The sequence below is a fragment of the Anas platyrhynchos genome, chromosome W (assembly GCF_047663525.1).
Source record: "Anas platyrhynchos isolate ZD024472 breed Pekin duck chromosome W, IASCAAS_PekinDuck_T2T, whole genome shotgun sequence".
In the NCBI taxonomy this organism is placed as follows: Eukaryota; Metazoa; Chordata; class Aves; order Anseriformes; family Anatidae; genus Anas; species Anas platyrhynchos.
In genome coordinates, this window is record NC_092620.1 from 6159753 (window position 1) to 6180746 (window position 20994).

At 45.1% G+C, this 20994-nt stretch overlaps 1 protein-coding gene across 19 annotated transcripts in view; it reads right to left on the reverse strand.

The window, feature by feature from the left end:
• LOC101791773 (SET-binding protein) overlaps window positions 1–20994 on the reverse strand; it is a 323956-nt gene that overhangs the window by 288252 nt on the left and 14710 nt on the right. For 10 of the 19 annotated variants that reach the window (XR_005261408.2, XM_072030466.1, XM_038169493.2 and 7 more), the window contains one exon: window positions 19212–19872. The exons of 2 other annotated variants lie outside the window; for them this stretch is intronic. Coding sequence is in view for 16 of the 17 variants with exons in the window: in XM_072030466.1 (XP_071886567.1) it covers window positions 19212–19703 (492 nt within the window). In the remaining variant the exon portion in view is untranslated. Of the gene's footprint in view, window positions 1–19211; window positions 19873–20229; window positions 20329–20413; window positions 20555–20624; window positions 20703–20774; window positions 20934–20994 lie in introns of those variants that run through there. 7 more of the 19 variants (XM_038169490.2, XM_038169487.2, XM_038169491.2 and 4 more) reach the window with 5 other exon arrangements.

Consider the following 20994-nt stretch of genomic DNA (forward strand, 5'->3'; position numbering starts at 1 on the left):
GCCTCTCACTGAGATGGGTATCAAAAGCCATATGCTTGGTTCATCTCAAAGCAGGCACCACTGAGCCATGAGATGATGATAACGACCATTATTGCTCCATGAGATCATGGTGGGGAAGCCCCTCCAGGGAGAGGCAGCTTGGGAAGAAGAGCAGACCTCTTCCCAAGGCAGCAGGGTTTGCATGCAGACACAGAGAAGCCCCAGGTGCTTCTCAGAAGAAAAGGTGTCACTGCAGAAACCATTAGGGAAAGAGCCCTTCCATTACCAGAGTGCTTACACCTGAGTCCTCCACAGAAAAGAGATGTTCCTGCCTGCTGATGGTACCTTCTGATTCATGCTTATGTTTTCACATTGCAGCCTGACTCTACAGCTGAGCAGGGTGATTTTTTTCTATCTGTGATCATTCCTCTGCCTGCAACTACTGAACAAAAAGAGCCTGTTTTAGACTCCTCATTTTTCTACTTCATCTGCACATGTACGTGTATGTAGGTAACATGCATAGTATGGCACCAGGTGCTCCAAAGCAAAGGCTACATTGATTTTTCCAGCAATTGCGTTTGTAGTTCCTACTAATACAAAATGATTCTTTCCTCATCCAAGAAGCCTACTTGCAGCTTTTAAAAAGGAAAAGATGCTTTGTGAATGCAAAATGCTTTGTGATAGTGGAAATAGAAAGCAGAAGATTGCCTAAAAAGGAAACAAAGCAATGTTTCTGTCTTTAACACTGCTGCAGCCACTCCACAGCAGGGCTTCCAGCTTTGGGAACCAATCCATTAAAAGCAGCACAGCAACAACAGTCAGAGAAGTCCTCTCCCACCCCAGAGACAAATTCCACTGCAGGTTTCGGCTGACATCACCAGCTGATCCACATGCTGCTCTTGTGGCTTATGACCTCACCATGAAGCACCTCTGTGGACTCATTCCCTTGTACCTTACTGCATCCTCTACCTAATTGCTTCTACAGTGTGGCTGCAACAGAAATTTCTCCTACAGCTGAACATTCGTATTCCCAAGAGTTAGCACCTGCCACCAGGTCAAGTTCCAAAGTCTTTACATTTGATTTTACTATACAATGGGAAGATGTTTCAGTGAACAGAAAAGCACACAGAGCCAGCAATTAATCTGATTCCTCCACTGGATTTTCTTTTAAACAGAAGGGGACTTGCCAAAGATCATCTCACATTATTCTGTGAAAACAGCATGGAAGGAAAGGAGAATGGTTTCAAGCACAATCTGTCCAATATACCATTAAATCAGAATTCCCCAGTTAATAACAATGAACTGAAACGTTCAGGAACTGGTGTATCTGGCTGGCCAAGGAAGCCCAACCACATGGCCAGTACAATGCATGAAAGATGTGAGAGCAGCCTGAAGGCCCGAGTCCCTCTGCCCTGTGAGTCCCACCTGACCGCCACCATGCCACCAGGCACTGGGGCTTGGCAGCAGCACTCACCTGAGCCAGCAGATCTCATTTTACTCCCTTCGGCAGTTTGAAGGCCCTTTGTCCTACCTCAAATCCTTGTAACAGCTGCTCTGGCATCCAGTTTGGAAATTCAGAGGGAAAAATAAATAAACAAGGCTTTGAGTTACAGTAGGCTGCAAATTCAGTGTGAGAGGTGGCCGGCCAGAACCTGAGCATCCACGCCAGCAGTGAATGGCAAGAAAAGCCACAGGACTTTTGCCTCGTATCTCCACAAGAGCCAGACCTAAAACTGCCAGAATCAGGGCAGTTACAGGCAAGTCAATGGCAAGTGTGCACAGAAGGCCAGCAGCCAGCCTAACTTGTGACAACAGAGACCAATCACAGCTAAAAGTCCCTGAATCCCTGGGGGGGTGGGGGGGCAGCCATTACGGTTAGGCCTCAAAGGCTTCAAAGGCCCCAAGTCAAACCCACCAGAGGAATCCAAACCCTTATAAATCTTCCAGTTTGGACTGGGTTTCCAGTGCTGTTGGATTAAAAAAAAAATAATAATAACCCAATGCTCACTCAGATCAAGTTAAAAAAAAAAAAGCCACTTTATTTTGATATGAAATTTCTGAAAACAATGTAGATTTTCCTGTGGATGTCTGACACCTGAAAAATGCTGATTTCTGCGCTTTTCATTTTTTGTAAAAAGAATTATAATTTTTTGGGGAAGACAAAGATGACTTCTTTCATTCAAAGTCTGGGGGAGATCTTCCCAACCAAACTTCAAACATTTTCTTTTCTTCAATTGCCGCCCATGTTACTTCACTCTATTTTTAATGCATAACATTCACCTACACTCTTCCATCGTATATGCTTCACATGTAACAAATACCATGGGGGAAGGATAAAGCATATTTACAATTTCTAAAATATCCCAAATAAATGTCCTGTAGGAAACAGGAATGGATAAGCCACTACTCTAGCTGCAAAAGGCTACAGAAATGAGCAAGCAACTGAATTAATAATATCGCAGTACATATCCCTTACCGTAAAACACCATCACTCCTTTTGGCCCAGAACTAGCCTGTAAATTGTGAAATTTAGGCTTTTTGAAACAGCAATGTACTGTACAAATAGCCTCTAGAAACTCAGGTTAAAGCTCTGAGCCTCAGTTTCCCTTGAAACTGATTTCCAGAGTGGTCTGGCTCTCCACACAAAAAAACTCTAAGAAAAGATACTGATATTATGGGTGTCATTTTAAAAAACAAAACCTCTGATGGGGAGCAGACTTACCATTCCCCTGAGGAAGGCTCTTCTGTTTCTACTGCATGAATTACAGTTCTCCACACCAGGTTTAGCTCAAGCTTCATATCATCACAGCTGAAGGCACCCCAGCAAAGCTCAGATTTTCCATTTGTCTTGGGCCTCTTCAAGTCTCCTTTTTAATTTCAATTTGTATTTCCTGTTTCCTCCCCCCCCTTTCATTTTATGTCTTCAAATTCAAACAAAAAAACAAAAGCATTGCTGACTCAAGATCCTTTGTATTTCTCTAGTTTTGACTAGAAACTAGAACAGACCAAACAAAATGAAACAAGACATCACTTCAGTGTTCAAAGTGATGATAGATCTTAAAAACTACCTCCTTTTTCATAGAGGATGACCTGTGCTATCATACCCCTGATTTGCAGAGAAGGAAATCAAAACAGAATGGCTTAATATTTTCAATTTAAGCACAAAACCCACATGTTTACGGTTTTATGGTTTGCATACTGGATGCACATGGGCTTTGAGGTCCAAACCCCTTTGGAGTTTAAGATACACACCATATGCAAATATAATGCAGCGTGCAAAAAAGAAAGAAAAAAAGTAGTGTTTTTTTTTGTTAGCTAATTTTGATTGACTTTTCATCTTCCTGTTCAGTTTTTTTTTTCTCCCTGTTCTTTAGCAATTGCAACTAGAGCTATTAAAGCTCTCTTGTTCCCTACTCCATGAGGAGCACAGAGGAGTGCTCACATTTCTCCTAATTTCAGCACCTAGGAATTATTCCCTGTGTCCTGCAATTTTGACCTCTTTTCCTTTCAGTGCCACTTGCACTCAGAAAGCAAAGTTCAGTCCCAGGAGAATATACAGGATGTTTTCACAGGACAACACTCTCAGCACTTCATTTTGGGACTGAAAAAGCAGGCACGACAATCACCTGCTTGAGTGAGCTCTTTGGACAAGGCAAAAAAGTATTACTTTGTTCTCACTTGTGAAACCCGGGCAGCAACCAAGAGGGGTGCAGGAAGGTCAAGACAGACCCACGATTTAAAGACAAGAGGATGGCTGGGTAACTGAATGAGCTGGGGCTTCACTTCATGTTAATTGAAACCTTCTCAGGACATCATCAGCTTTAGCAGGAGCATTTGGGTAATGGTGAGGCAGAAGGCTTAGGGCAGAGGGGATGTGAGTGATTAAATCGCCCCTTGGAGAAAGATGTCAGGGTGTGAAATGCCAATGGAGTACCTTTGGTCAAATCAGGCCACACCTGGATAGAATTCCTTTCTCCCAAGTGCCACCAAAGCCTCCCATGTCTGAGAGCAAGCAAGAGAGACTGCAGTGCTGACCTGAAGCAGGAGTTGGTGCAGCTGATCAGTGACGCACCAAACAAAATTTCTCTCTTTGCTTGGACTCTGTTTCCTGCTGCAGAGCAACGTGCTAGCTGTGCCATGCTTTCACAATGACTATGATGACTGTGCCCATGTGCAGGCATCATGCAAGTGCTGCTACAGGGTCCCTCACTGCTAGCAGCAAAAAGCAAGTGAGTGCATCTCCATCAGCACCAGCTTTGACTTTATGACTGTATAAGCAACAGCTGAAACTGATGCCACCACCCTTACCACCAGGAGAAACACAACTGAGGGGTACGGTCACCATGAAGTCCCTTTGGTTCCATCTTGAGCTACCCCTGAGGAAAAATGCTGCTCCCAATCCCTTTCACCCTGTATAATCTCATTTTAGATTGAGAAAGTTATTGAAGAATGTTTCATTTTTCTGACTTCAATATTGTCTACATGGAGTTGATGTACTCAAGGGTTGAATGATTGCCATGTTTTACTGACACAATTAGATCTCATCCACACTGTTGCGGTGGTTTTACTCAGGTGGGCAGCCGAGTTCCACCACAGCCGCTCTCTCACTCCCCCTCTCCTCAAAAGGAAGGGGGAAAAAATACAACACAGAGAACTCGAGGTTTGAGATGAGAAAGGTTTAATTAAAGGGAAAGGGAATGGGGAGAAGAAAAAAAAGAACAAGGCCACGCAGAAGCACAGAGAGAAAGGAAAAAAAATATTCTCTACTTCCCATCAACGAGTGATGTTCGGCCACGTCCTGGGAAGCAGGGCCTCAAAACACATAATGGTTGTTCAGGAGGACAGCCCCCTCCCCCACGAGAGCCCCCCTTTGTATTGCTGAGTGTGATATCAGGTGTTATGGAATGTCCCTTTGGTTGGTTTAGGTCAGCTGCCCCAGCAATGTCCCCTCCCCATCACTTGCCCACCCTGAGCCTGCTGGCTCTTGGGAGCTTGGAAGGAGTCCTGATGCCGTGCAGCAATAGACACAACACTGGAGTGATACCAGTGCTGTTCCAGCTATGAGTGCAGAGCACAGCACTGATGAGAATAATTAACATATTTAAAAAAAAAAAGGGGGGGGAGGGGGGAAGCCTCCTTCATCTTGTCCCTCCTCCGCATGGCCCACAGCATCCCAAGGCAGGTATCCAATCATCTCCTGAGCCTTTGTTCTGCTTTTCCCACATTGACCACTCTTCTCCCCATCTCATGTGTCACCGAGATTAATAGCTAACAATCCCACTGTCAAAAGTGCATGTGATGAAAATAATGCCCAGAGCACAGCCTGGCATCCTCAAAAGTGCCTGCTCAACTTCGACAGCGAAACTGCAGACAGCCCAGAAAGCCCACACCGGCCCTGCTGCCCCCCCAAGCATCCTGCACCGCTCTCCTGGGGCCATACCCAGCTGCCCACTTTATGAGAAACTGATGAACCTTCCGTCACACGGGTGCTTTAATTATTCACATCAGTATTTTGTTTCTCCCTACTGTAAACAGTTTGCTGTCTTATCTTTCATATGTAATTAATTGTGTTATCTCTCGGCTCATTAGAAACAAGCCCCTCTCTTCTCCTCCCCCAGCCAAGTCACAGCGTACATTATTTAGGCTAAATCATGTTTAAGTAACTACATAAATAGTAGGTCTAGTTTGCCTTTTGTCTAGGCTGCAGCTGTAGCTTGGCTCTGTTCTCAGTGTGCCAGACCAGGCAAGCCCTTATCGCTGGAAGCTCCCCAAAGGGAAGCCCTGCCAGGGGCTGTGAGCACAGCACAGGGGAAGGCAGTGCCATCCACCCACCAAAAGGAAGGCTGGGGCAGTGGGTAGCAAGAGTGAGCTACCAAACTTTATAAGGCAGGCATACAAGTCAGTGCCACAGAGCAAAATCCAGTGAAATGCACTTCAAATGACATCACACATCTTGGGTCACCTGCTACCATACCATCCATGCAGACCTCTCCTGGAGCTAACACTCAGATGCGATGCAACTGGCAGACTTCTGAGTTTTTACTCAATTAAAAATGAAATGAGACTGTCTGAAGTGGGTTCCCTCAGTGCAGTGGTTAACAGAAAATAATTGAGGATGTGGGTATACAGGTTCAAGCAACCTAAAAACCAACATGAATCATCACCTTGAACTCAAAACCTGAACCGAACTGTCTTACAGGGTCAGAGTAATTCAGCTAAGCCTGAGAAGTCCACTTGCTCACATTTCTGCACTTCTTAGGCCAAAACTTAAAATCCTTGTAGAGAATGTGGGAATAGAAATATTGTTTTTTGCAGTTACATTGTTTAGAGGAAAGGAATGTGGTACTGAGATATGCTTACAGTGATAAGAAGGCTTAGCAGGCGACCTTGTAAAATGCAGACAACCAGACTCCTTAGGACAATTAGGTGAAAATCACGGTGTCAAGTCAAGTCAGATAAGTGAAGAAACATTACCACTTCAAACATCAAAAGAAATTTGAAATTTAACAGACCGGCAACTGAAGGCCATGCATTGTTTGTGAAGCATCAGATAGATTGTGAACCTGGATTACCCACTCAGTGGGGAAACAGGGGAGGGTCCTGTCATCAAAAGGTATATAAACTGTGTTTTGGAACTAGTAGGTGAGCTCTCCTGCTTGTGGGGCGCCCTCCACTGCAATCGCGAATAAATTACTACTTCACTGAGATCCTTGCCTGAGCCTAAATTATTGGCTACAGAGTGTTTCTCACACCCACAATGCGCAACTGCTTACCAGCGAGGGGCAGTTGTGTGCACGGGTCCACTTCTCTCAGCTTGAGCTTCTTCCCAGCTCCATTGCGCCTATTTCCAGTGACTTTCTGCTTTGAGCGGTTTGCTGAGTTTGGCCGAACCTATCTTCATAAGGCAATCAACGTCCCTGTTCTCGTCCTGGTCTCCGTTCTGCTAGCCTGTTCCTTTTCATTCCTTCTTTCTGCTTCTTTATTGATGACATAACTTCATCACATCGTGTTGCCTTTTTTTTTTTTTTTTTTTTTTCATCTCGAGGACAGGCTCCCCTCTTATACCCTTCTCCCCACAGCAGTTCTTTTCAAAACAACTTTTCATTGGTCAGACAACTTTGAAAGTAACAGCAACAGCAAACACCCAGCCTTAATGGCTGGAGAACAAGAAACCAGAGACTGCATGGAGTCTCCTGAATCACCCTTCTTTGTTCCCTCTAAACTCTTTTATATTCCTGATGGCCTCATCCTTAAGAGTCTGATGTTATCATCAACCACGGGGCTTTCCGAACCCCATGGCCACACTCACACATCTTCCCCTTCTTTATTTATCAACCATTTATTTATCAATGGTTGATATAATAATATCAAGCATCTTCTTGACACTAATTATTACTACATCACATTACTACATTACTATATCACAGATAGGAGAATATTTTTTGAGAAAAAGCAGTCAAAATAATTTTTTCCACCTTTTTTCCCCTTTCAACCTCAGAACACCCTTTATGTTCATTTACGTTCACCCTTCAGAGCTGTGGCATCACACCAAAAAAAAAACCCTGCAAACAGTGACTTGGTTTTAGGTCAGGCTCTCCTTCCCCCTTCTGTCCTGTTACCCTCCCCTCCTCTTGGAACAAAGGGAAATTGGTATTTTTCAAAATTCTTCTGAAAGCCAACCCAGCAGATGGTTCTTTCCATGCCAGGAAGGGAACAAGAAGAAAAATCTGCCAGGATACACATCACTGCGATGTGACAAAGACAGGCATGGTGGATGGCCTCCAACCCAGGGATTTCACGGAGGCCTATTAAACCATGTGGCCTAGATGGACTGAGTCAACTTGTAGCTCCAGCACACAGCTGCCATACCCCACAGGCTCATGCAGAGTTTTATTAGCTGAAGTTAGGTAGACAGAAAAATAACAGGGTGATTTTAGGTTTCCATCCCACCTTTTCAGCACTTCATGATGGTCCCACACACCATTGTTTTAGCAGGTGGAAGTGAAGTTCAGCAGCCAAATTCACAATAAAATAGTAAAAGACTTATTTAGACAGTAATTAGCATCTGTGCTACTTCCTCATTTTGCTGCAAAGAGATTCACAACTCAGAACCTGTGCAAAATCTTATGTACACATCAGCAATAGGAACACCTACAGATGCAAAAAAAAAAAAACCAAAAAAAAAAAAACCAAGGGTAAGTCACTCTCTTGCACTTGGGCTGAGGACTTGGCTGTCCATCACAAGCTAACCTCCCATTTCTTTGAAACCTTCTCTACCTTCTAGGTGACATCAACAGCCAAATTCCCATTATTTTCAATGGTGACCCAATCAGAACCAAGGGCTCCTCACCCAAGCACCCAAGCCTTGCATTGCCTCCAAGGATGAAGCACGACTTTGTCACATGCCATATCTGCCAACCAAAGCATGGGGAGCAGCAAAGGACACACTGCCCTCCCATGGAGCTGCCCCACACCTCCCAAATTCCCATTAAGCATGTTGGCAATTGCTGTCCCGGAGTGGCTAATAGCAGCTCCTGCCCATGCCCCGAGTCAGTGACCTAAGGACAGATCAATCCCTCCCATCACACTCTTCTTGTGACTCTTTTGCCATAGTCACAGAAGGAAACAGGCTCGGCTCCCCCCCCCCCCCCTTCAAATCAGGAATGTAGTTACAAATAATGCAGTGGAATTAAGACAAGAGAGAAAATGCTGGAGGGAATTCATCCTAATGATTACATGAATTATTGAAGGAAAATATTCCAGGAAAAGCGAGAGGCTATCTTCGGAAAGAGCTGAGCACTGGGGAAAGCAGTATCAGCAAACAGGCAAGACGTTAATTATCCCCATCTAACCTGCACATACATAGGCTATAAGTAGTAAAGCACATCATCAATTCAGTAGCATCAGTTCCCTTGGAAGATGAGGCAAAACAAGTGTCTTCAAGCTCCCTGCTAATACACCCTACACAGGATACCGATTTAGGTATTTTCCCTACAGATGAAGAGATTTTGGTAGGAGGCAGAAATGACAGCTGATCAAGCCTCTGATAGTGTTGCTGCTGCCCAGTGAGAAAATATCTGCTTCAGGTCTATTTTTATTAGCCTTAAGAGTGAGTTTTTAGTAAGTTACCCACCCGGAAATACAGCAAGTGAAGCTACCTGAGACAGGACAATATTTTAGCGTATACTGGGATGCAAGGAAGACTAACAACAAGTAAGTTTAGAAATTAGTGTTGACTCTGCATCAAAAGTATGAGGAAAACATTTCTCACATACCCTCCTTGGAAGTGTTTGCCAAGCATGTTACAGAAGCACCTCTGCACGGAAGCACGTGGTTGGGAACAAGCAGCATTGCCCCCACAGTAAAGCAAGAGCATGATCGTCAGTGACACATCTAAACATCCACTGCTTGGCCCTCCTCATCAGACAGAGCCAAGCAACCATCAAGGAGAGCTGGCTGTGGCCTCTGGCGTGGCTGCTTGTGCCACCACATTCCTCTTCCAGGAGCATTGGGCAAGGGAAAATTACCCACACACCCCCTTGGAGCTGATTCTCATCTTTTAGCATGTGGATCAAGAGCAGCTCACACAAAGCTATAAGGCTGTGAAGCACTGAAAATCCTCAGTGAACCACCCAGGTTTATATTGATGGAGTTATTGTAACACCAATGTCAATAGAAGATACCATCTCTCTCTAAAAACAGATGAGACAAAGCCATGAGAAACTGATGAGAAGATAAATAAGGAATATTTACTGGAGGACTCTTACCACATTTTAGGGTTGAGAGACCAGAAATAACCATTAAGAGCATCTAGATTGACCAACTGCAGACATACCTCAAAATTTCAATCCCCCCCATTTCCACACCAAGCCCTAACTCTTCTTTGTGATAAATTTATCATTAAGCTACCAAAGATGCAGCGAGTTAATTTTGAAACAAATTGCCCATGTCAGTGACAAGATGATGACTGGCTCCCAGAAGCCAGCACTCTAAGATCAGACCACCATCTGGGAGACTCAGTTGTGTTATGGTTAAGCAACCACAGCACAATGAAGAAGGGCTAAATGTTACCCCAGCCTGTAACAGATTCCTTGACTGAGTCATTAATTTGATTAGTCTCTTTCACACACTGTACTAAGAAACAAGATTTTTTTATTTCTTCTGCTTTAATTTTCACAGAGTTTGTGGGCTTCTTGCAGGAGGACAGTCTCTTCTGCTGCCTTCATACAGGGCCCACCATAGTAGACTTTGACTTGCAAGAGGAACACGATGCATCATCTTGAAACAAGCCTGGCAGAGACACACTTAGCTCTGCAAATGCAGCTGCAATTGACTGTTCATCTTGAATGACCACATCCTCATCTCCAGCAACTCTGGCTTCCACAAAGCCACAGTCCAGGCCACATCTTAAATAGGCAACCTCATTTCTGTAGTAAGACACCCACCCCAGCCCTTCTGCAAACCCATAGCTCTGGGGGGTGGTTTTGGGTGATACTACCTCAAAACATCAGAACTTTTCCCAGGTTGAGCAGCCTACTCAAAAGCAACATTCTGCTACTGGTGTGCACACCAGAGCTTGAGAATCCCTCTCCTGATAGCAACCGCCTGCAGCCCATCACAATATACAAATAATACTATGTGTCCTGAGATGAAGGAGCCAAGTGCCAATGGTCTAATTCACATTAGAGGTCATGGTAAGAAATGGAAAACACTGCTCTTATGAAAATACAGCTAACTGGATTTGTCCTCCAGGGTCACATATCAAATGGAATCATTTTAAAGTCTCAAGAGTTGGAAAAGTCTGAGTTAAAAAAAAAAAAATGCATGTTTACTCTGGATATTTTTAGACTGGTTTCCTAAGAAAACAAGTCCAATGTGATCATACTGTTTTTGCGTATGCAAACAGACACAGACGACTCCTTGGCCTGACTACATGACCCTTGGTGGTTTTACCGTGCTGGGCAGCTAAACCCCACAACCACTCTCTCACTCCCCCTCTTTTTAGATGAAGAGGGGGAGAAGTAAAGCAAAGAACAATTCACAGGTTGAGATAAAGATAATTTAATTAAAGGGAAATAATTATAATAATTAAATAAAGACTACCATGAACTAAACAATTTAACTAAGGGGAAATAAAAGGGAAAGGGGAAAAGGGAGGGGAAAAGGGAAAATAAAAAGAAGGGAGGAAAACAAAATAAATGAAGGCTATATGGAAGTCCAGAGGAAAGAAATTACTCTCTACTTCCCACAAATGAGAGATGATTGACCACGTCCTTGAAGCAAGGCCTCAACGCACGCAGCCGGTGTTCGAGAGGAGGACCGACGTCTTCTCAATGAGAGCCCACCCCTCCCCTCTTCTTCCTGTTTCCACCTTTTATTGCTGAGTGTGACATCACATGGTATGGAATATCCCTTTGATTGGTTTAGGTCAGCTGCCCTAGTGATGTTTCTCTCCTCACTTTTTGCCCACCCCCTAGGAGGGTTAGAGAAAGGCCCAATGCTGTGCCACTGCTGCTCAGCAGTAGACACAACACTGGTGTGATAACACTGCTGTTCCAGCTACAAGTGCAGAGTACAGCACTGTACGGGCTGCTGCCGGGAAAGTTAACATTCCAGCCAGACCCAGTACACCCTCTCCTCAATGTTTTTAGGGTATTTTGACCAATTTTGGTCAAGTTCAACAAAAATCTTTAAGATATAATATTCCAAGAAGTTTTGTTCAAATTATCCAGACAGAAGTACCTCTGAGGGGCTCCCAAAGATGGAATAGCCAATAAGTTCACCATAGAAGCCACAGAAAAGGAATGTGGTTAGAAACCAACTTTCACATACTTCAATGCTCACAGGAAAGGGAGGGGAAAAAAAAAAGAAAAAAGAGCATCAAATGAAGCCCCTCTTCTTCATTCAAATGAACTCAAGATGAGTCCATCATGCAGTCCCACTGACCATGCAGGGGGACATGGGCAGTGAGAAGCCCAGCTGGGAACGAAGTATGTGAAGGATTAGACCTGACCTGAGGGTGAATAGCTGGGCATGCATGCGTGTGAAAAAGAGAGTAAAGATGAAAAGAGCTGAAGGTAAATCAGAAGGTATTTGTGGTCAGGCATGCCTGGAAGGAGAGGAGGGGGAGCACTTAATGCAAAAGGAGATACTGGAAGAACATGAATGAATGCATTAAGGCCTGACACTCCTGTGCATCCCCAAACCTCTGCAAATGAGGACACAAGAAGCACAGAGATTCACTGCTCTGGATGCATATGCCAGTATGTCACATCTCCAGCACACCTCTTTTAGCCTGGAGGCCCTGGTGCTTTCAAAACACAACCAGCTTGCACTGACTTGGCCAGGCATTTACAAGGCTGCTGGGAGCAGCACCCATCCAGTCCTGCAGTTCAGCATGGAGGGAGCATGGGACCTCCAGCTGCCCTTCTTTGGTTCTTGTTCCTTCCCCATTAAAGCCCTGCAGCATCTCCTCAGTCCCCAAACCAGCAGAGGGGATATTTTTGTCATGGTTTGAAGAAAAAGAGGCACAGCACGAGGGAACAAGGAAATGTGGCACCAGGAAATGAGGCACCAGATGCCTCATGCCTGTTAGAGCAGCTCTGAAGTGGTCTCTCCCCTGCTCAAAAGGCAGTTTTCCCTAAACACAACTCACAGAAGACTTCCCCACTGTGCTGGCATTTCTGGGGCTCTCCTACTAGCCCATGACCAGGGCAGAGGCTGAGATCCACACCCCTACTCCTCACCTCCCACTGCTGCTGTGCACCTCAGGGACCTGCCACCAGCATCATTTAGAGCAGCCTCAAGGTTTCCCTACACAAGGGTGGGAACCAACCTAGCACAGGAATACAAAGGGGCTACAGGGGCTTCATCCCTTGGAAAACAAAGAAGAAAAGCCATAAAATCAAATCCTAGCACTTCAAGCAGATGCACAAGCATCTCCGTGCTAAGCCCTTTGCAGTGCATGGAGCAAGTACTTACACCAACTCCCCAAGCCACGTTCAGTTTGCAGTAGGAAGAGCTGACACACAGGGATGCCCTTAGCAAAGGGGAAATAACCATGCACTTTGAGTAACTGGATGATCATGTACCCAAGTCACAGGGGAGAGGAGTACAGCACAGGGGTCATTCGGCAAGAGATGCAGATGCACACAAGAACCTGTAAGGAAAGTGCAATGTGCAGTCAGCAATGCAAAGAAGGGGAAGGAAGCAGGGGTGGAAGTGGTCATGATCTTGTGGAAGAAGGAAAGGTACAAAGGGAGAAAAAAAACACCACATGAGAGTCCTCAAGGAGGGGGAACTGGAGAAGAAAGTTGCCCATGTGAGGCTAAGCAGAGGAAAGGAAGAGGATGAATGGAATTTCAAGGGAAAAGGTGCTAGAACTGCTTCCCATGGAAAAAATGCATATACCTGCGGGCACACAACTGGGGGGATTGCCAGAAAAAACAAGGACAGAGCTTCTTCTAACTGCCCACAAGGAAGCTTTACTTCCAACTTACTTACTGCCACTTGTTTCTCAGCAATGAAATGCGTTCACCCATCTGAAGCTCTCAAAAAATAAAAAGTTCAATAACAAATGAGTTAACATCCCCTGAAGCAGGACATTGCACGTATGATGGAAACTCCAAAGAGTTTCTTTATCAGGTTATGTTTAAAGAAAGGAGTGGGGTATGAGGGTGGGAAATGAAGTGTTTGCAGACACAGAAAACTAGACAGGGCAAATGGGGGGGGGGGAGGATAAAAACAAAATCTGGGAACCACTACTCATCTGGGGCTTGTTAAACACTACATGACAAGCAGGGAATGCTGATGGATTGCTTCTTTGCATTTGGTGCCACGCTTTCAGTGCCATTCCAAACTGACAGCATGTTTGCCCTTATCCAAAGGAAGAGGCACTTCTAGGGATGCCAAGGGCTCTGGGCTTGAGCAACCCTGCTGCAGGCAGGAAGAAAGCAGCACCAAGAGCAGCGCCTGCAGGGCTCACAGCAGGCAGGCAGGTTACCCTTTGGGCTCTTGGCTTCCCCCTCACCAGAAGGGAAAAGCCTTTTGCCAGTCTAGAAGCAGCCATGGTTCAGCCCACTCCATCCCCAGGTGCAGAACAGTTGAAATCAGAGCAAACACTTGCAAACACCTCCACACTTTGCAATTGCTGCACAAACAGTGGCATGGACAGCCCAAGCTGCAATTCACCCACCAGGCAACCCTGGAAGAGGGGTAGGAAGCTACCTTAGCTCTTAACTTCAAGAGGGGGAAGCTGATGTGAAACTTAGCAAAGCCACAATGGAAAAACCAAGAGTTCTTGGGTTGCAGCCAAGCCTTGAGAACAGCAGAGGCTTCCAGCACTGGAGCTCTCCCATCCTGCTCAGGGCCAGGGCAACTACACCCAGCCCCATCCTCTCCTCAAGCACCTCCCCTCCCATACACCATCACATAACATCCCCAGGGCAATTGCTCACACAGAAAAGCAACATAAGTGTTATATATGGAGTAGTAATTCGTGTCGAGAAAATGGTTGATATTAATAAAGAAGGGGGAGATGTGGGAGTGTGGCCATTGGGGTCGGCAAGCCCCGTGGTTGAGATAACATTAGACTCTTAATGATGAGGCCATCAGGAATATAAAAGAGTTTAGAGGGAACAAAGAAGGGTGATTCAGGAGACTCCATGCAGTCTCTGGTTTCTTGTTCTCCAGCCATTAAGGCATAGATGTTTCTGGGTGTTTGCTGTTGTTGTTACATTCAAAGTTGTCTGACCAATGAAAAGTTGTTTTGAAAAGAACTGCTGTGGGGAGAAGGGTATAAGAGGGGAGCCTGCCCTCAAGATAAAGAAAAAGGCAACACGATGAAGTTACATCAATAAAGAAGCAGGAAAAAGGAGTGAAGAGGAACAGGCTGGCAGAATGGAGACCAGGACGGGAGCAGGCATTTTGATTGCCTCGTACAGAAAGTCGCTGGAAACAGGCGCACTGGAGCTGGAGAGAAGCGGACCCGTGCATACAACTGCCTCTCACTGGTAAGCACTTGTGCATTATGGGGAATCATATGTCCTTAGGAACAAAGACTGTCCTGGTAACCTTACAGCTTATTCTCCTTCTTAACAACCAGACAGTTTATGAGCCTGAAATATGGGACCAAACTGAGGTCAAGGTGTGGGACTCTGCAACTAAAAACGACAAGGTTGCAGTGGGATTGCTCGGCACCTGGCGAGCAGTCTCTGAGGCCTTAAAGAGCCATGTGGAGCCACAATCACAAACGTGTGGCTTGCCAGACAGTGAGGGAGCTGCGGGCTCCTTTACTGATCTGACTGCTATGCCATAGCCATCGGCCTCTCTGCTGCTACAGCCATCGAACGCTTTTGCTGTTACGCCCCCTCTTGACCTGAACGTGCTTTTTGACCCAGGCCTATTGGCCTTGAAAAGGAGATGGATATGCTTTTCTTTGATCCGGGAAGGACGGGATACCTAAGGCCTGAAGACCGAGTTGCTTGACAACTTAGTGAGACATATTGTTCAAAAGGAATGGAAAATGGAGACTGTTAAGTCATGGAACTTAAAGGATTGTTTGTTACCTTTCCTGATCGTACGTATGTATAGGCATACTTGGGTTTAGTACGTAAAGCAATGTTCTGTATATTTAGAATGTTTGATGTTCATGTGTGCATGTTGGTGGAGCATAGACTCCCCGCACACCCAGTACTGTTTACTTGCCTTTTATACCTTTTAGAAATATTTGTTTTATAAATATTACAAAATTCAGATTGAGTTGAGACCTCATTTATAACAATAAGTATATTAAAAGATGTAAACATACATTAAATAGCGTAGCAGCTGGAATCAAAGGAGGGGAAGAAAAATCAGACCCTACCACATGAGCAGCACACCTCTGCAGAGCCCCCTTCTAGTCACCACCACACCCCATACCACAGTTTTGGAAATCAGGCTCTGGACCCTATTGCCTAATTAGCAGAACAGCGCAAAGCTTTGGAACAGGCTTATCATCTTCCTCCTTAAGTGGCCACTGAATAAGTACTATATCCCCGATTCACAGCCCCTTTTTACATTGCTGACTTTACCAGTCCTTTGCATACCCACACACTGTTACTTAAATTGCTTCCATATTTTCATTACTTTCCCTCTGTGCTGTGTGTATTGAAACTCCTGCAAGAATGCTGAAGCAGTGTTTCAAAGCACTGGGGACTACTGGAGATGTGGCTGAAATTATTATGCAAGCTTAAATGATTTTTCAAGTCCTAGTAAAGTTTGCTCCTCCTTACAGAGGAGGATAGTTTCACTGTAGGACAAGCCATACCCAAGAAACAAGCATGGTCATTGGAGAGCTGAGTGTAATCCAAGCTGCATCCCATCCATAAGCAAGGAGGTAAACTCAAATAATGACACTGTGCCCATGTACGAGGGAAATACATACATAGGGCCAAACTCTCATAACAAAAATCCAGAGGACAGTGAAACAATGGCAGCTGCATATCTGCCCCACCAGTTTAAGTGTATTTGTCCCCTGCTGCTGCAAAGTAGTTTTTTTTTTTTTTTGGACTTTTTTTTTCCCCCTGGAGTTTGTGTTGATTAAAGCAACAGGCAAACAGCCTAACTCTGTAGCAGCACGTGACTGCAAGATCAAAACTACCAGAATCATTTAAATGTGGCAATTACACTGTAACCACTACTGCAGCTTTCAGCATTTCTGCAAGTATCTGCAGAAGCTACCTGCATGCTCCTCTCTCAGGAAAGCCCACAGATGGGCATTTCGAGTTGCAACTTTCTGCTTCCTCTGAACTCTATCTTCACAAAAAAATCTCTGTAACTGCCACGAGACACACAGCAGCCATTAGAGCAGTCACACTGCCAGTGCTTAAGCCCTTCTCCAACCAATTTCCAGCTTGCCTTCCACCATACAGTGCCTTCCACCACCCCCTTGATGCGAGATGCTGATCCTATAACCCAAGCACTAAGAGCCAACTGCATTGCAAAATCCTGACTACAGGGGTACAGGATGCTCACCACCCCAGGGATGCTGGGTACAGGTCTCTAGGCATCAAACTCCTCAAGATCACAGCTCCGTGGTCCTCCAAATCCCTGCTGGGGACTCCTCTCTGCCACGCTGCCTCCAGCCCCTGCCCAGCTCCAGCTCAACAGCTGCTGTGCAGCAGCCGTTGGGTGTTATGCTAATCAATTCACTGGTGCAGTGGGCCTCTCCCCATCTGCTCAGAGGATCCACCTGCTGTGTTTTCTCTATTTTTTAAATGGTCAGATTAGGCCAGTGCTACCCCAAGCACTCCCAGCCTGAGAGCATAGCACGAGCCAGCTTAGACCTCACAACACAAGCACAGGCTGGATGCAACCACATATGGACTGTGATCTGCCTCTTTCCAACTCCTTATCTTCCAGCAATTAAAGTCTCACCCTAAACATCACCACACTACACCCCCCCCCCCCGTTTCATTACAGCTAGCTTTATTTATTTAACCTTTTTGAATAGCCACATCAAAGAATGAACATGCCTTCCCCAGACATCTAACTGAGGAATAAACAGAAATGAAAGGTCTGATTTCTAAGCACCCATATTCTTCACAGTCCACACACCCATGTGCGGTATGCAGTGGTTAGCAAGTCTTTTTTCTCCCTGCTTGGCCATAGAGGGATTGCTTGCAACACCTTTGCTGTCTCTGAGCTGAGTCTCACACAACCACTGTTTCTCTTGAGACTGCTGCAAGTACTCAGGGAATATAAGGAAATAGAAATAAGACACTGCTCAGTGCTAAGAAAGCAGCCCATCCTTCTCAATAGGTGGGAAAAATCTATTCCCAGTGTATTACTGGACCAAAACTCCACTGTGCTATTTTTGGTGTGCAAGGAGTACGCCATTTACCAGGGTTCTAAGAAAAATTCCCCTTGATTTCTCCCCCACACAAGTTCAGCTTCCAATGCAAGTACCCTCAGTAACATTAACCTCCCTGGGCTCTGCCTCACATCAGTGAGAAATGTTGCTGCTTCAGAAACTGATTTAGAGTTGTCAACAGACTTTTGGTAAAGGTCAACCTGTGAAAGACACTGCCTCCTGAGAGGGCCACTGGCAAGTAGCCTCCTCCAGGCTTAAAGTAGCCCTTTGAGCATCCATCATGGGTATGAGGTACAGGAGAAGCAGGGACCTTCTGTACACAGCAAGGGATCAAAGTTACATTGAACAGTCATCCCCTGAGCTCTAGACTGGTGCAAGCCTATATCACAGATCCATTTCTCCAGGTTTTAGAGATATTTGAGTCTTTCATCAGACATAGACTTTGTGATGAGTTCAGACAGGAGTCCACACGTTGCTTAAGAAGCGGAAGTGAAGTATTTGTATTGTGATAAATCCTCAACCTGACCAAGGCTCCTTTGTCTGATTCCTAGGACAAAAAGTACTCCTACACCCAAAATAACATGAGTAGTCACAAGGTTTCATCCCCCCACCCACCCTCAGTGCTGCCTCAGAATTCAATTTCTTTTAAAAATGTAAGTATAGGGCACATTACTGAAAATTAAACCAACAAGAAAACAGAAAGGTTTCTCCTGAAATCAGCTCATATAAATAAAATCTTTTCTTTATACCCTGTTCCTCTTCTTGACTGAATCACACACACACACACCAAAAAGAAGAAAAATATAATTTTGACCCTAGCTTAAGCTACCAAAGAATTCTCTCCAGAAGGATATTTCAAGAAAACGATAAGCATCTGGAAGAATGAGACTTATAATAGAAGTATTTTCTGAAGCATATCCATAGTGTTGCTAGCACAATGCCATAATCAATAATAATGGAACCATTTGCTTGGTATATAGGAATGGATTCAATTGTTCTCTATGCACATACCTGTATTTTAAAAATGTAATTGAAAAGCTTGCCAAAAGGCTCAAGCATTAGTGCTCAGACACAAAGCAGTTTAGAAGTGGGCTCCTTCATTTATCATTCATGTAAAGATGAATCTTAAATCTCACTTACACACAAAAAGAGAAGAGGCTCAGCTGAACTTCTGATCCCTTTCGAATTGGTGCACCTGAAGGACAGCTCAAGATCACCTTTGAAGCTCTCACAGCACCACAGGACAATACCAGCATGGTTTTGTCTCCTCTGTAGCCAAACAGGGTCTCATAAACTGCCTGAAGGTTGTGTCTCAGACACAAAGCACCCTCTCCCTCTGCCACCTGGTTCAAGGGGAAATACAGGAAAGCATAGTACTTACCTTCTTTTTGGAGCATGCTCTGTCCTCCTCCTTAGCTGCTTTGCTATTTTTCCCAGCTCTGGAAAGCTTCTGCTCCCCAGATTGCTTGATGGTGATTTTGATCTCAGGAGGGCAAATATAGTTCTCCAAGTTCTTTGGGGGCTTTTTAGCTCTCTTGGTGGTTTGGATCTTTAGTTTTAAACTCCCCTCTGTGAAGTTAGCTTCCTTGATAGAAAACTCTTGCTCTTCTAGCCCATCTCCTGGCACCCATTTCTCACTGTCTGCATTAGAAGTGGAATCCACATCTCTCCCGTAACCCAGCTCATCCTCTTCTTCGGGCTCCATCCGCTTTCTGCTCACCAGGATCCCTTTCCCCGAGCCCGCCATGGGCAGCATCATCTCTCCTGTGCAGCCAGAGGCAGGTGGAGGCTTTGCAGAGGCGACAGTGGCCAGCAAAAAATCCACCTCACCTCCCCTTTGCTGGGAGCTGCCCAAAGTCTCCCTGGGTTCCATAGCAGTACCACAACACACTGGAGTTTTATCAGAGGGAAGGAGAGCACAGGAAGGGAAGGGGAGAGAAAGGGCAGGTAGGATCCCAGGGAACGAATTGCAGCTGTCCACCAAGTTCAATATCCCAGTCACCTAGAGGCTGCAAGGAGCTCAGAAGAAATCAGATCTGCCACTGTCAAAAAAAAGGAGAAGAAAAAAGGAAGTTAACACATGCATATATATTGAATGCAGGTGTGGAAATGACTGAAACACAGAATGGCTGGGCTTCCCATGCAACTTTTCAAGGGCATTCCCTGATGCAAAGCGGGAACCAGCATTTTTGAGGGCTGGGTCTGGTACCCTAGAGCAGCCAAGCTGATTAACATAAGGATAACATAACACAACATAACATAAGGATATCTCAGAGAGAAATTTGCCACTATTTTACTACCCTGAAACAGCTCCCTGGTGGGTCAGAAGAAAATCCCTTCTAACATAGGGAAAAGAAAACAAGAAGGCACTGCCAGGAGTCAATGCTGGGGACACAGACCTACTCTCACAGCAGCAGCTCCTTACACTAGATAAGCTCTGCTACACTGCCAAACCCTACCCCTTGACCAACCACAGGCAAGATCTGAGAACAACCAGGGATTTTCCAGGCCATTTTTAGTAGCAATAAATTGTAAAGGAAAAATAAAAAACTTGCTACCTATCACCAAATAATCACCAATCACCTTGCTACCTATCACCAAATAACACGTGCTTAAGATACACATCTGGCAATAGGGAAGAGGCTCATTTCCCAGAGCTGCTGTCACTCTGGCCTCAATTAAGGTGATCTTGAAGAACTAACAGAGCTACAGTCTCTCACATGCCTGTCCTGACTCACCCTGTGGTCAGCAAGTCTCTCACTTTTACTACCAATGAAAGGATGATAATGCCTACCTTGTTCAGACTCATTGTAGGGTGGGTTAGTTAATGCCCTTACACAGTTCTGAACCTAAGTGTTTACCATGTGGTGCTCGCTAATTACTAACACAATTAGTACATTAAAGCCACCCAATTGCAAGAAGCTGCTCCACCTAATTGACTGACCTTGCACCTTGCCTCTCCTTTGTGCCTATGGAGGTGACAGCAGTCAGGGTTACCTTCCTCTTCCAACCGGTCCAATCAAAAAAAAGGCCATCCTATTTATCTGCCAGTTCACATTGCTAATCTCCTTGGAGATGGACAAAATGTACACATGCTCCTGTGCTGCAACACAAACACAAGGTGGTAAAAGCTCAGCTGTGCAGCATTCCAGGGAGTTACTGCT